This window comes from Tetrao urogallus (genome assembly GCF_951394365.1).
Source record: "Tetrao urogallus genome assembly, chromosome: 15".
NCBI classification, from domain to species: Eukaryota; Metazoa; Chordata; class Aves; order Galliformes; family Phasianidae; genus Tetrao; species Tetrao urogallus.
In genome coordinates this window covers 8,749,777-8,765,278 of record NC_136828.1, presented here as the reverse complement: position 1 = coordinate 8,765,278, position 15,502 = coordinate 8,749,777, and the positions used below count along the sequence as shown (strand labels likewise).

General features: G+C 46.0%; 1 protein-coding gene across 1 annotated transcript in view; it reads left to right on the top strand.

The window, feature by feature from the left end:
- Window positions 1–10,799, top strand: part of TSC2 (TSC complex subunit 2) — a gene marked incomplete at both ends in the record, with an annotated part of 28,316 nt that extends 17,517 nt beyond the window's left edge. The window contains 16 exons of the mRNA XM_079543106.1: window positions 182–346; window positions 950–1,102; window positions 1,284–1,396; window positions 1,859–2,080; window positions 2,888–3,103; window positions 4,232–4,300; window positions 6,164–6,324; window positions 6,483–6,985; window positions 7,812–7,887; window positions 8,024–8,110; window positions 8,348–8,534; window positions 9,022–9,161; window positions 9,364–9,442; window positions 9,800–9,891; window positions 10,166–10,264; window positions 10,677–10,799. Coding sequence (XP_079399232.1) covers window positions 182–346; window positions 950–1,102; window positions 1,284–1,396; window positions 1,859–2,080; window positions 2,888–3,103; window positions 4,232–4,300; window positions 6,164–6,324; window positions 6,483–6,985; window positions 7,812–7,887; window positions 8,024–8,110; window positions 8,348–8,534; window positions 9,022–9,161; window positions 9,364–9,442; window positions 9,800–9,891; window positions 10,166–10,264; window positions 10,677–10,799 — 2,485 coding nt within the window. The remainder of the gene's footprint in view (window positions 1–181; window positions 347–949; window positions 1,103–1,283; window positions 1,397–1,858; window positions 2,081–2,887; window positions 3,104–4,231; window positions 4,301–6,163; window positions 6,325–6,482; window positions 6,986–7,811; window positions 7,888–8,023; window positions 8,111–8,347; window positions 8,535–9,021; window positions 9,162–9,363; window positions 9,443–9,799; window positions 9,892–10,165; window positions 10,265–10,676) is intronic.
- Between the last annotated feature and the right edge of the window lie 4,703 nt (window positions 10,800–15,502).

The window sequence follows — 15,502 nt, the reverse complement described above, 5'->3', positions numbered from 1 at the left end:
TAGGAAGCACAACATGAGGGTGATCCAAAAATACTTTATTTACATCCTGGGTTTACTGTCTGGCACTTCTCTGTTGGGGCACATGCATGTATTGCAGGTGGTTCTGCGTCCTTCTGTCTGCTGGGTGATGGGGACAAACATTTTGCAGTGTGATCTGTCAGCTGGAAATGTTCTCTTCCAGTCGGATACAAACATCCATCACTAGTTCCAGCTTGGGCTCTGCAGATGAAAATTCAATGGCTCAGGCTGATGACAACTTAAAAAATCTCCATCTGGAACTCACTGAGACTTGTCTGGATATGATGGCCCGATACGTCTTCTCCAACTTCACCGCGGTGCCTAAGAGGTCAGTGATGGGAGGGGTGGTTTGGTTTGAAGTTCGTGTTTCATCTTATTAGTGGAAAATTGCTGTGACATCCTTGAGATTGTGACAGGCCCATTTCTTGCAGATTCAAGCTGGCTTGTGTGAATAAAAAAGTTTGATGAGAGCAGTCCATTCTAGCTTAATCTTGTCCTGAGCCTTCAGCCATCCAGGGGAATGCACTGAAGGTTGTGTAGCCCCCAGAGGCGTGCTGTTTTTGAGCACTGATTTGCTCCCTGGCCTTTCTGGATGGTCACAGTCTTTGTTACAGAGCTGGGTATCATGTCAGCTGGCTTCAAATCAAGGGCACTCTTTTATTGTGTTAAACCCTTCCAGGGAGACACATAGCTCAGACAAACTCTTACTTCTCTGTAATTTGTGTCCAGGATTGTAGTAGTAGTACTACTGTCTGCTGTTACTAAAGTCAGATCATCCATTGTCCTGATGGATAATGTGTTAATTGACTGAAGAGTGCTAAAAATGCCATAAAAAGGAGAAAAGCAGACAGTATCTCCTACACAGAGGAAATCAGCTGTCTGTGTAGGCTCTGTAGTCTGAGAGCTGCATTCATCACAAATGTGTTTCTAGGTCTCCTGTGGGTGAGTTTCTGTTGGCTGGAGGAAGGACAAAAACATGGCTGGTTGGCAACAAGCTGGTGACCATCACTACGAGTGTCGGAACAGGGACAAGGTCCTTGCTTGGCCTAGACTCTGGAGATCTCCAAAGCAGCACAGAATCAGGGTAATTACTGCTCCCAGTTCTAGAAATTTCCACCTAATGGCACTTGAATGGCTGACCATCATTACTGTGTTTTGTTGTTGTTGTTTTTAAAAGGTTTTCCTGTTATTGTAAGGGGACTGTTGTATTTGTTCGTCATGACCAACTCCTCTCTCAGTATCACTGATATCTTCTTTTTCCCCAGCTCAGACCCTGTTTTGCAAGTGAGACAAACTAAAGAAGCTCCAGCAAAACTCGAATCTCAAGCTGGGCAGCAGGTTTGCAGAAGCTCTCGCAACAGAGTCAGATCCATGTCTGGTAAATTCCTGTCCTGGCGTCTAACTGCTGGCTCTGTGTTGCAGGCTTAAGTGTTCTAGCACCTACTGCTAAACTCATTTGAGAATCTGAACTTGTCTGGTATTTAATAGTGAGCAGGTAGCAGCAGCTGTTGGCCTCAGTAGTGCTGGTATTTTTCCTGCTTGCCTTCCTCTCAGGAAAATTGGCAGCTGTTGTAAGTCTCACTGCAATTGCATTTGCAATGAGAATCGCCTAGATCTGTCAGACCTTATTGTTTATAAGAAACAGATGCAAGGTAAAGCTCTCCTAGGTTCCCAATATTAAGAGCAAAACTGCTAGAGGATCTCAACAGACTTGCTGATATTTTTTTTGTATTTATGAAATTTCTCTGATTTTTTTTGTTCACTATGCTAGTAAGTACTTATTGTAAAGATCTTTAGTATCAGCTGAACATGGCTCTCCCTTCTGTGCCCGTCTTGCTAGGTGGTCATGCCTTACGTGTTGGTGCCTTAGACAGCACAGCCTCCCACTTTCCTGGTGGCTCGACTTCCCAAGGGACACAGAGTCCCCCTGCTCCTGCATCTCGGTCAGAGAAGACTAATCCTGCTCCACAGACACCTCTGCAGAAAGAAAAAGCAAACTTAGCTGCTTATGTCCCACTGCTGACACAGGGCTGGGCAGAAATCCTCGTGCGCAGACCCACAGGTATCGTGATCTGGGTATGGAATGAGGTCTTCTGACTTGCTGAGAAACTGGAGCCTGGATGAAAAGGAAAAATCCTTTTTTTTAGTGCAAATTGATCACTTTGATTGCTTACTGACTCTTTAAAGCAATTTATCTTATATTTGATCCTATGAAACCACTCATGTTTTTAACTCCAAAAGACCTGTGAAAAGATAATTGTAGTTTATGAACTACTGCAGAAGTTGTGTATCCTGGTTTATCTGTCTGTAAGTAAGGCTGATACTGACACTGGTGTGTGATCTTTCTTGAAAATCTCTCTACAATGCGTTTCATCTTCCCATGCTGGAGTTAAGATGGTTGAAGTTTATGGCTAGAGCAGTTGCAGAGTTGAGTCTGCTGTTAGGGAAGGAGTAATGACAGATGTTGAAGTTCAAAATTCTTGAATACTGCAGTACGTTAACTGGGAATTGTCAGTTTCAGCTGGAATGCCCTTCCTGGCAAAATAACTGACTCAGTATCGTTAATTAAAATACCTGAGTATTTCACTTTTGGGAACCTGCTGTGATAATGAGTTTACCAAGGATTGTTTTCGAAGAGCTTGGGGTGAAGGATGAAGTACTGGGAGCTCCATACTGAAAATAAGAAGTCAGTGGAGGGATCCTGCCAAGCGTCAGAGAAACTGAGAACTTTCACTGTTTGGATTTTTATTTACATAATCCAAAACAATTTGTGCTTTTTTTTTTTTCTTTTTTTTTTTTCTTCCCAATGTGAGTTGTGAACTTTCTGGAGTGAAATTACTCAGCACCCTTCCCTGTTTGTCTTCATCAGGTAACACGAGCTGGCTAATGAGTCTGGAGAACCCGCTCAGTCCCTTTTCTTCAGACATCAACAATATGCCCCTGCAAGAGCTGTCCAATGCACTCATGGCTGCAGAGCGTTTTAAAGAGCACCGAGAAACGGCTCTCTACAAGTCCCTGTCTGTCCCCTCCTCCAGCTTGGCCACTGGGACAGCCAAGCCTTCGCTTCTCCAGCGTTCCAACACAGGTGAGAGATGTCAAGGCAGCTTTGTGTCTAGCATAGCTGCCACTAGGCTGTTTCACATCTGTTGAATTTATGGCAGATCTTCCTGAACAGTAAGTTAGTAGCTTGAGGAATAACACAGATGAGAAGGGGAATGGATTCTTCTCCTTGGGAGTTTGCAATGCAACATTCCCTACCTCCTTGCTTCTGATGTTCCATCAGAAAAGCATCTCTCATCCTTGAAGAAAGAGGGGAGCAGTGGAGCTTCTTTGGAGGAGTTATGTCTTCCATGATAACTGCTTGCCAAATGGAAATGAACAAAGTCATGGATCTTTTGCCTTTCTTATTTGTTTGGGGTTGATCTGAGCATCCCATGTTTGGATAGACCTTCCCATGCAGCGCATCCATTTATGTTCAGTTTAACAGTTTTTCTGGAGCACTGGCAGTGCTGTGTTCATAGGAAGGTGGCCTATGCAGCCTTGCCAGCTAGGGCCAGTTCCCACTGGCTTTTACATGTGATAGTAGAATGCCAGTGCTATGGTGTATAGGCCTTAACTGGTGAGTTAAAAGAAGCCCCTAATTGCCATTCCTTTGGCAATCTGTGATGAAGTCTTTTGGGCCTTGTTCTTCTTAACTTGACTTCTGCAGCAGACAGCCAGCTGTGACAAGTCAAGTGAATGTTCTGAAGGAGTTTTACTGTCAGACTGTCATGACTTAACCTTAAGAGGTTAGGTCATTCCTGCTCCTCAGGCTTTTCTGTGCATTTAAAAGTGATCTTTTGCCAAAAGCATATAGCTCAGGAAAAGCTCAGGCAAGTGTTCTGCGTGTGCTAGGATATCACTGAGCAATTTTCTATTTCTGTAACTCAAAAGATGCATTTTCCAAAGAGAGCAGTTTGAGTCTGCATTGTTTGGATGTGTTTATGCCTTCTTATTCGTGTTGAAACCTTGCACCCTTGAAGTATCCCTTTGCATCTAGTGAGCTTATCCCAGCTTGTTCTTTCCTTTGTTTTTTAAATTTTATTTTTTTATTTTAATTTTTAAATAGGCTCTTGGTTACATTTTAAACTCTGTGCTTTTTAATTTTTTTTTTTTTTTTCATATAGTCTCTCCTTCCTTTTGATGTAGCTGCTCACTTGATTTCCCTTTGCAGTGGCCTCTTTCTCTTCCATGTACCAGTCCAGTTGTCAAGGGAAGTTGCACAGGAGCATATCCTGGGCAGGTATATTTATATATCTTTAAGGAAAAAAAAAAAGTATTGCCATAGAAGAACACCTCTGATTCATAGAAAATATATCCCTCATACTTCATTTTTCCCTTCCATGTCTCCTGTCTGTTCCCGGTCTCATTGCTCTCAACAAATGGGATCCTGACTAGCATGAAGAAGTCCAAGCCAGATGCAACATTTGCAAGTGCAGATAATTTCTTAAAAATACCTTTCCTTTTAGCTGGGGTGCATTGTGAGTTGCGAGGCACAGAGTTCAGCGGCCTCTCAAGTAATCATTTATTTTCAGCTTCATTTTACAATTGGCTCAATGCTTTGCTAAAGGCAAAAGCTCTCACTTCTGAGAAGGACATGCAGTATCCAATGGGACAGAAATCAAGTCCTGTGCTACTCAGTCCAAAATGAGACACAGAATCTGATAAAAGAAGCTGATGTATGTGTGTGTGCATACATTTCCTCCTGCCTTCTTTCCTTCAGTGGAAAACTCTCTGTAGAGCACCAGGGTATTCTTAACCACTGTTGTTTTTTGACTTAGGCCTCTTAAAGCATCGCAGCAATGCTGCAGTAAAATATTGTTCTGTTTTTCCTCTCTGCTCATATTGTTCCCACCTACAGCATAATTAGCAACTGCTCACTTTATTCAAAAGCACTGGCAATCTTGGCAGTAATGCAAGAGCTAGAGGAGCCTGGAAATGCTGGGTGTGTGCAGGTGTGTTCTGGCTTGGACAGCTAACCAGATCAGCACGTGTTTTGGTTGTTGGTTTTTGTTTGTTTGTTTTTTTAGAAGGTATGTGTGTGCAATGCTAACTCTTAATTGCTTCTTTGAAATAACTTTTGGTCCTGCGACCTGAAATCAATCCAGGAAAAGCTGCTTTCGTGATTTCTTTTTTTTTTTTTTTAATGTTTTGCTGATTTTTTTTATTTTTATTTTTTGTGTGTGCTTTTTTTTTTTTTTTTTTTTTTTAATTTGGAAAACAAATCTTGGCCTTTCAGATTGGTCCTCCAGTCTCTTGTGTGCGTAATGGAAAGCCTCCTGTTCTCCAGCCTTTTCCTCAGGACAAAAAACAAGGCCAGGAGGAGCCCTTGGTCACACTCAGCCCTATGGTCAGGGCACAGCCTGGAGTAGCTACAAGGTTAAATCTGCAAGTGCTTCCTCCACCACAGACAGGGCTTCCAAGGAGCTTTCTTGTCAGTGTGGTTTGTTAACCATTTGTCTGATCAGATGCCACATGCAGGTTTCCCAGTATTGCTGCAGTGCATGTTTTACTCTTGCTCTCTTGTCCTTTCACATATCTAGGGCTGAATTAGTTTGCTTCTACTGAGACATACTAGGAAAACTGCCAAACTGCAAGGAAATGGCTCCTAGGAAAACGTCTTACCTCCTTCTAGGCCACTACAAGGCACAGGAGTGTACAAGAAAAACTTGTATTTTGCATACTTGCATAGAACTGATGTCTTCATTGCTTGGATGATGATGAACTTTTAATACCAGTCTTGTATTTTCTTGCACCTCTGTAGTTCCTGTGTGTCCTGATAGCTGAGCATTGATGTACAAGGTCCCATTTCCTTCATTCTGTCCCCTACTTGTTCATCAGTGACAATTGGAAACAACTGCACTTGTTTTGACAAAAGCAGCTGCAGCCCTTTGCTATGAGGGTAAGGCGATCAGTGATTCTGTACAAAAGGGAAAGCAGGAGCAAGTGTGATAAAACACGAAATCAAAGAACCAGACCACTCATTCCATATGGCCTTCCATTGAGATCCCGTAGGGAAAAGGCTGGTGCTTGAGAGGAAAGGATGGGGGCCTGCTGGTCCGTGCCTCTGTGCAGACTTCAGTTCTTCTGCATTGTGTCTTGGTAGAGTCTGCGGTCGTGCTGGAGGAAGGGAGCCCCTTGGAAATGGAGCTGAAGGAAACCGAGTCCCCAGCTGAGTCTCCAGAGAGCGAGGATTTTGAGACGTCGTGTTCTGAGCAGATCCTGAGCGAGGAAAGGTTTGGTAAAGCCCAGGAGTCTTACAGCAGGGTAAGCAGCAGCGGCGGCTCCGTGCTACGTTACAGCCCTGTCCTCAGAAAGGTGTGAGAGGTGTCTGTGCTCTGCCTGGGGCTGCCTCAGTGTCACTGTTGTCGGCTGCTGCTCTGTGAATTAGGAAAAACGTTTGTATTTGTTTCTTCTTCTTTAAGTCATCCTCGACCTCTAGCCAAGATGAAAAATCTCTGAAGTCAGACGAGCTGGTGGAGGGCGGAATTCCCATCGGGAGAGTGCTGCCAGCAGAGGATGGCCGGGCACTGGAGGAGCTCTCCTTCCAGCCCTCCCAGCCGCTCAGCAAGTCGAGCTCTTCCCCCGAGCTGCAGACTCTGCAGGAGATCCTCAAGGATGCAAACGGCAGAGAAGTAACAAGGAGGCTGAGCACGGAAGTGAAGTCCAAATCTCAGTCTGGGAACCTGGAAGGGGAAGGACTGGGCAGTTGGCTGAGCAAGGGTGAGGACACCAGAGCAGTGGGCTCGGGGGGGTTGGATGGCAGTGGCCCCACCACCTCTCCACGCTCCCCATCTGGGCACCGGCCCAGGGGTTACACCATCTCTGACTCTGCCCCATCACGGAGAGGGAAGAGGATGGAAAGAGATGCCTTCAAGAGCAGAACAGCAGCCACCAATGCTGAGAAAGTACCTGGAATAAACCCAAGGTATGTTGAGGAGCATATGGACTAGATAATGTGTGAGGTCTTTTTCAACCTTAATGGTTCTACAGTTCTATGATGTGGAACTTGAGCTAATGAGCTTGTAATTGCTGGAGCCGTGGCTGGATTTGTTCCAATGTGTCTGCGGGTTTTATGGGATCTACAAAACAGTAACTGGTTAAAAAGATAATTATTGCTTGTCTTCTCAGGCCTTAATATAGAGATGTTGAACCTACTATCACCAAATTAACTTTGCAATCTTAGGAAATACATCTCCTAAGTGGTTCCCAGTTTATTCAGGTCCCATAGAGTCAACTTTGCTGTGAACAGGATGAATTGCCCATCATGCTGCTTGGGAAATGTCACGTGCAAAATACTATGAAAAAGGAAGATGATAGGATATGGTAGTTTGAACTTCAGGTATTCAGTTTTCCCCCAGATTGTGTTCTGAGACAATCTTCATCTTATGAGGGGAAGATCATTCTGTAAAGGGCAAGTGTCTGTACAATCATTTGTGCTGCAGGATGGAAGTACCCCGTGTAACTGTGAGGCAGCAGTGTGTTCCTGCTCCTTTGTTACAAGTGAAGATTGCCTTTTGAATGGGGAATTTATGCAGCTGCCACTGTTTGACGTGCTGATTGTTTTTTGTGACAGGGGTTTATTATAGGCCGCAGGTAGTCAGGCACCCATTGGCTCTAGAAGATGAGTAATACTCAGCTAGAATTTTAATTGCCCCTATTTTTAATTCTTTACAGAAAGTTCTTACATACAGCAGGTCAAAATGAACTGAAAGTTTATGGTAACAGAACATGTTTTCCCCTCTCTCCCTTAGCTTTGTGTTTTTACAATTGTACCATTCTCCGTTCTTTGGTGATGAAAACAACAAGCCCCTCCTGTTGCCAAATGAGGTAGGCAAGGATTTCTATTATTATTATTTTTTTAAGTCTTGTAGTTAATTTTTCCAACCCCATTAACATTTTAGGGAGAGCAGTGGGTGTTGGGAGATGATTGCTTTTAAAGATGTGACAAATGTTTTGATTGTAGACGTTTGAAAAATCGGTGCAGCTCCTGGATCAAATTCCCTCGTATGACACCCACAAGATCGCAGTGCTGTACGTTGGAGAGGGCCAGGTGAGTTGCATGCAGGTGCATTCAGCATTTGATGGTTCCATCTCGGCAGAAGGGCAGGCACTGTTACCCCAACAGTGAGGTTTGCACTGCTGCTGCAGGAGCTGAGCTTTTCCTTAGTTTCTTGTGTTAGAAATCAGTGCCTGTGTGAATCCCTTCTGGGGAGGTGGTGGCCTAATCACTCGTGCTGATGGAGTGCTCTTTGCATTCATTGTGGGGCTCTGTGCTCCTGTTTCCTAGAGCAACAATGAAATTGCCATTCTGTCAAATGAGCACGGCTCCTATCGCTACACCGAGTTCCTGACAGGCTTAGGGAAGCTCATCGAGCTCAAAGACTGCCAGCCAGACAAAATCTACCTCGGTGGCCTGGATGTGTGTGGGGAGGACGGGCAGTTTACCTACTGCTGGCACGATGACATCATGCAAGGTATGGTATCTCCAGAAGGCAGAAGTGGAAGGCTGGTTTCTTCTCATTTTAAGACTGAACCTCTTTCTACAAACCTTTTCCATTCTGAGGGTGCAGTGAGGATGACCTGGGACTGTGTTTTCCCTCTGTTATCTCTCTGAAGTCTCTGCAAGCCATGAGTTCAGGAGAGGTGCATACATGCCTTCTGTAAAAAAGTCACACCAGCTGCTGGAGCGAACCATGGAGGGCAGCACCAAAGAGTGGCAGGTGCAGATGCTGTGCTTCCCTGGCAGAGCTGCACACTGTTCTCTGTGCTCAGCTACTGCTGGAGCAGTCCAGTAGCACTGGATTCAGCTGTCACAAACGGGGACGAACCTGTCAAGGGAACACAGTGTGGTCTTTTCATTACAGTGCTGCCAATACTACTTTGTCTTTCAGGCAAATGCTGAGATAAACATTACTGCTTGCAGCTAAGCTCAGCCTAAGGGTCCTTCTGTTTCCTCTTCAGCCATTTTTCACATTGCTACACTGATGCCCACAAAGGATTTGGATAAATATCGCTGCGACAAGAAGAGGCACCTTGGGAATGATTTTGTTTCTATTGTTTACAATGATTCTGGTGAGGACTTCAAACTGGGAACAATAAAGGTACAGGATTTTACCTCCAGGCCTGTTATAAAACAGGCGTTTGGCTGTAAAACCTTGATCTGACGTGTTCTTTGAGTACACAGTGATCATGAACTGAGGTTATTTGCCTTGGTGGGTTTATGCATGCTAGCACATGGCATTCAACAGAATCACGACAGCTGCCAGTAACGTGTGTTTGACTGTTTTATTGTTTTCCTATTAGGGGCAGTTCAATTTTGTGCATGTCATCATAACACCACTTGACTACGACTGCAACCTGGTCACACTGCAATGTCGAAAAGGTAGGAATCCCCCCAGCATTTCTTCTCAGTCTTTCCTTTATTGCCAGTGCAATAACGGACATCACTTTGCAATGTTTTTGCATTCCAAAAGTAAATGCTTCCAAGAGGAACTCTCTGAAACCAATTTGCTGCATAGCAACATCTGTATACATTCTGTATCTTCCCCTATAGAGCAGCCATAGGGTCAGCTGTGTTCAGTTGCAGTGTAAGTTCTGTCTGTCACAGTTGGAGCTGTGGTGCTTGGTGGGAAGTTCGGAGGTTCTGTGATGCAGTCCTTCAGGTTTAGTTACTGGCAGCTTTTTGTCTTCATCTTCTTTCTTAACTGACAAGAATTTTTGTTTTGCCTTTAAAATAAAGACATGGAGGGGCTTGTAGACACGAGTGTTGCTAAGATCATCTCTGACAAGAACCTGCCATTCGTCGCCCGTCAGATGGCCCTGCATGCTAACGTGAGTACCCTGAACTCCTTGGGACTTTCTGTCTTTCAGCTGGCAACTTCCTTCACCAGATATGAAGGAGACAAGAAGGGCTTGCTAAAGCAGGTCAACTTTCTCCCTCAGTTATTTCTGTCGACCTTCGAGTCAGTAACCTATAACATGAACAGTTAGAGCTGTATTTCAGCTGCTGTCAGACTGGACTGAAACATTCAGTTGATTTTATTGCCATGGTTATGTTCATGTGCATTCTCTCTTTCCTTGCTTCTCCGCACTCTTCCCAAACCAGATGGCTTCCCAGGTTCACCACAGTCGATCCAACCCTACTGACACCTACCCTTCCAAGTGGATCGCGCGGCTGCGGCACATCAAGCGGCTGAGGCACCGGGTAAGTGAAGGTGTCTGCAGGGATGCTGAGAACTAATCTCTGCCTTACGAAGCGTTGTTACAAATAAGGCAGATAAAATCAGCTAACAGAACTTGACAAATAGGAGGAATAAAGTCTGTATGAAGATTAGAATCCAGCTCTTGTGGGAACAAGAAGTGTAGGGACTTGCGAGCTTCCAAACAGCTCCCCTTGCAGCAACTGCACTGGGAGCCCTGATATTTGAAGACAGATCTGCTTGTGCTCAGCACTGTAGTAGAGAATGTAGGAAAAGCTGTACTGAGTAACCTGTCCTGCTCTGACCAAATGGAGCGTGAGTATGAAAAGTTGCAGAGAACATGGAGCTCATCTGTTCTCATTTGGCTTTCAGCTACGTGAAGAAACCCAGTACCAAACTCCTGGCCTTCCCCTGCAGATGCACCCATCTGCTCCAACAAAGCCCTCTCCCCAGATGCCTCAGGACCCACCGCCAGCCTACGAGACCGGTCAGAGGAAGCGGCTGATCTCCTCAGTTGATGACTTCACTGAGTTTGTGTAGGTCCCTGCAGGTTGGTGTGTCTGTTCTGGGATGGGTAAGGCAGTGAATGTGTTACACCTGCGTGCTGACTCCGTGCAGCTGCATGGACATAGAAGAGAAGGATTTGGCACACGCAGGGTGACTGTGCTGCTTTCATGTGGACTCGGCACTGAACCTTACTTACCAGGAGGATTGAACATTTTGCTGCCCCAACCTGCCACTGCTGTCTGATGAAAAGACTGTGTATCCCCAGCAGATGCTCCAAAAGAGAACCAACTCCGCATGCTTTGTTTTTATTTGGTTTGAGCTTCTCTAAAGCTTCCATCTCTGGTGGGAACTTTCTTGGCAGAACCTTCTTCTGGGCTCCCACAACACCAGTGTCTGGTGGGGGCAGATGAAGTCTGATAGTCTGCACTTCATCACATAGGTGGAAGTTGCAGGAGTTGGGGAAAGTGTCACACCTTTATTGGGAGTTAAATACGAAGTATTGAAGCTCCAGCCATTGTTTCTAAGCAACCCAGAATCTCTGCTCCTCTCCAGACTCTGGTGCCTCACGGCACTTGAACTCTACAGACTGTGAGGCTTCCTGCCAGTTCTGGTAAGGCTTAATCCAGGTTCTCAAGTGATCTGCAGGATGAACTGTTTAAATTACCAAGGATGATGTCTCCTTGAGTCAGTGAGCCCTTTTTGCTGCCAGAAGTAATGCAAAGCGGGGAGATGGGAGCAACTCAGTGGAGCAGCAGAATGGCAGAGTGCTGAGACATGGGCCACTGGTGATGAACTGCTCTGATCCACTGGGGCTGACAGTGAGGACTGAGGCCAGGTGTGATTTCTAGGTTCATCTGCAGGATATCCACCAATTGCAGCATCGTCTCTGAAGGAGTTTTGCCCATTGCACTAACACACGAGGTCAGTATCTCCTCCTGGGACCTCAGCTGTTGTAGTTAACCAGTGGTCCTCTCAGTGCAAGTGTGTACAGGTGGATTGGGATTATGTAGCCCACCTTGTGCTGAGATGCTCATCAGACACTACACTACCAAACTGGAAGACATCATGTAAGCTGGACTATACTGTGAGTACTTTATCTCCTGCTTCGTGAGTAAATGGGAAGCGTGGCTTTTTGATAACAGTAATTACAGAGCCCTTGCAGTGGAGCTAAATGCAGTGCAGTCAGCACATGGAACTGCAGAGCGACTGCCAAGGGAGCGAAAGCGAAGCTACTAACCGATGCAGGGCTGTTTGGGAACTCTAAGTGTATGTTGTGTTTTGAGTGTTCATACGTAAGTCCTGAAGGAAATAAAGTATTTGTATGGTCAGTGGGTTTTTGCTGGCCTGGGAAGTCTCAAATAATAATGTCGCAGGCACTTTGCCTTTGTGTTGGCTGCAGACCCTTCAGTAACGAGCTGTTGTAGTTAATTACAGACCAAAGCTTCCCTAATAGGCCAGCTGATCAGAGTGTCTTGTATTGTGCACGAGATGCCAGTGAAGTTCTGGTCACAGCCAAAAGGAGCAAGGCTGGGTTGGTAGGGATGGGCTCTGGTGAGCACCGTGTGCCCCTGGGCCTTTGCTGAGCTCTTCCCGGTAGCGGTGCGTGGGTCACTGTGCAGCTGTGGGGCTGAGAGAGCAACAAAAGCAATGGAGCCGGTCTGTAGCAGTCAGCTTTTATTTGACCTTGTCATTTTTTTTTTTTTTAAGAAACATCCCCATAGTTACAAAATACGGCATTTTTCTTTGCAGTAAATGCTGACCAGATGGTAACAATTGGCATATTGGTCACAATCATCTGTTTTTTAAAACAAAAAAGCATTTATATAGAGGTCCCTCCCACTCCCTTTTAAACTAGTGGATAGTTTTTTGTGGTTTTTTTGTTTTTTTTTTTTTAATCGAAGCAGCTTGATACTGTTGCATCTTTACGAGACTTAAGACAATAAATAAAAAACCAACTCTTGGTGACTACAAACACAGAAATATACATTCAGGAGTACTTATTGGTTAGGGCTGTACGTCAAGTTTGTTGCTGCCGCCAGTATAACGCCATGCTAACTGCCTGCAGCAAAGTATGTGTCTATGTGGTACCTCAGCTGTGACAGTGAAGGAACTCTGTGAGTGTTGCTATAGTCTGTACAAATAAATGCTGCACTGAGAACTGTGATTGCTTGGAAGCTGTCTGTGGTGCCCGCTGAGCACGCAGGCCCTCAGTGAGGTGTCTGGCTTATCAGGAAACAATTGTGTGGGTTCCAGAGCTGCTCTCCGTACTTCAAATGAAGGTGAGAAGTAGGGCAGTTGTCCTAGCCTGTTTCTGCTCCTCTTTGATTAGAAGAAGCACTTGGTAAGTCACGCGCATCAACTCACAATCACGCACACAAACAAAGCAAATGGGGTAAGAAACAGCCACTGGGGAATGGAAGTCCCAGTGCCTCACTGGGGAGCATCCTTGTCCAGCCCACACTGTAGCTTATTCAAGGCCGTTCTGAGCACCTGGGTCCCTGCTCACTGCTGCCCCTCTCTTTCTCCTATTAACAACTTTATTTTTTGAACATATTCAAACCACGCTGGGGGGAAGGGGCTGAGCCCTCTGCTGTGGTTCTTGGGACAGCCCTTCTTTTGGCTCTTGACAATGCAAGAGATTTCCAAGACCTGCTTGGTTCGCTCTCCTCCCTGCACGGTCCCTCTGCCTGTCCCACCCACAGTGCTGGGGATGCAGCTGAGAATGGTTGCCTGTAGCCATACAGGGACCAGGTGCCTCAGTTCTGCTGAGCTCCAGGCGCTTCTCTGCGACCTCTCCAGCCTGCCTCTTCTGTCCCTTTAGGAAAGCTTTCGGTTACTAACAGCGGTTTTCTCCGCTCCACGCTCTACTTCCTGCTCTGAAATCTGCTTTCACCAACCTTCAAGGAGACCAACAGGCCAACCTCCATCTCATCTCACCCTCAGGCTCCACACATTTGTTTTTGCCTATCTGCAGCCTTCTGCAACTTTCCACAGCCTCTTGTCCTTCAAGCAACCAAGTTTTTCAACAGCAATTTCCACCAGAGCACCCATGGGAAGGGACTTGGGCAGGTGCACGAAGCCGCCAAGGAGCTTTCTGAACATCTCTGTTGCAGCTGGCCAGGGCCTTGCAGTGCTGTGCTTACCCACGGCACTCCCTGAAGTAACACTGCTGCTCCCTGGGGCACTGCTTTCACTCCCTTCAGCCCTCGTACCGTTCCAAAGGTACCCCACTGTGCTCTGCTCTGCCTGCAGGGACTGCCCCACCTCGAGAGCACACGCACCACATGCACACAGACACCCGAACCTTTATATACATGGGACATTCCCAGAAAGAAGCACTTGGTACATCCTTTAAATAACTCTGACAATAGTATTCTGTCTCCTATCTACATGTTTCAAACACGTTACCGATGCTATGAAAATATAGCAAACATACAAAAATATATACATTTAAAAAAAAAAAAAACCAACAAAACACCATATAAATTACTTACACTATACATAATGTGAAATGGTGATGACAAAGTGAACACAGACCCTGGAGTGGCTGCCGTGGGGGTTTGGGATGTTTGTCTCTCTCTCTCCCCCAGTGCATTTGTGCTTCTCATCATGAAGATGCGGGGAGGTAACGGTGCAGCTGGGTGGCTGCATTCACTTTATCATTGCATTCTCATTTCAATTTATGATTTAAACAAACAAACAAAAAAAAAATACTGCTTTATATTGATATATTATCCTGTTCTTGTTAGATCGCATGTGTCGTCGTTAGCTGAGGAAAGCATTGTTTAAAGTGCTGGGCAGTACATACGAACAAAAGTAAACCAAAAAGAAATACATATACTTAGGTCAATACATTCCTTGGGTTAGAAAAGCCAAGCAGCCAGCAGCACACACACACACCATGGGGTGTCTGTGCGTGGGGCGGGGGGCCGCAGCGAAGCCAGCACGGTGGCACCCCCTGCTTGGAGACAGCCAAAGGCGGCCCCGGGTATCTGCACTCCACCTGGGACAGCAGGCAGGCAGCTTACTGCAGCTTGCAATGTCATTGGTTTTAAATATTGGGTTTCTTTAAATACAAATAATACCAATTTCTGGAGGATAAAAGGAACCAATACTGGAATTAACTGATCTGGGCATAGATATCATTTTGTCTATATCAATATATATTTATGCTTAAAAAAAGGTTAAATATCTTCTTGAAACCTGTAGCTTTCCTCCACAGTGTGTCTGGTCGGCAAAATCCAAGGTCAGACCTTCAAGGCCAGGGCTCAGCTCTCCCCCTTTCTCCTGGCACAGCCAGCAGGAAGGGGGGACAGCCTTGGCCCACTCACCCTACACCAGTCCCCAATAAAGTGTCCTTGTGACAGCCGCCTTGCGCGGTCCATTTGCAGACGGGGCCGTTTAACAAAAGAGAGACAACTTTTTAATACTGCCTTACTGTAACCGGTATTTTCTGCACGCTGACCCCAACCTGTGCAGCCTTCCCCAGCTGTCCATGAGGAAAGGCTCAGCCTCTCCCAGTGAACCCTCAGTACTGGAAACCACTGGTGAGGAAATGGGCACAGCATGGAGGTTGGGGGCTGCACCAGCCCCGCTGCAGGCAGCAGCCCCATACACCGGCAGCAGCTCGCCAGGCTCCAGGCCTGCCTGGCAGGCACAGCCCGCCTTCACGAACCTCTTCCGAGGCTCTCTCTGCCCTCCCAGGGGCACTGCTCCCCATGATGCCCCCAGCACAG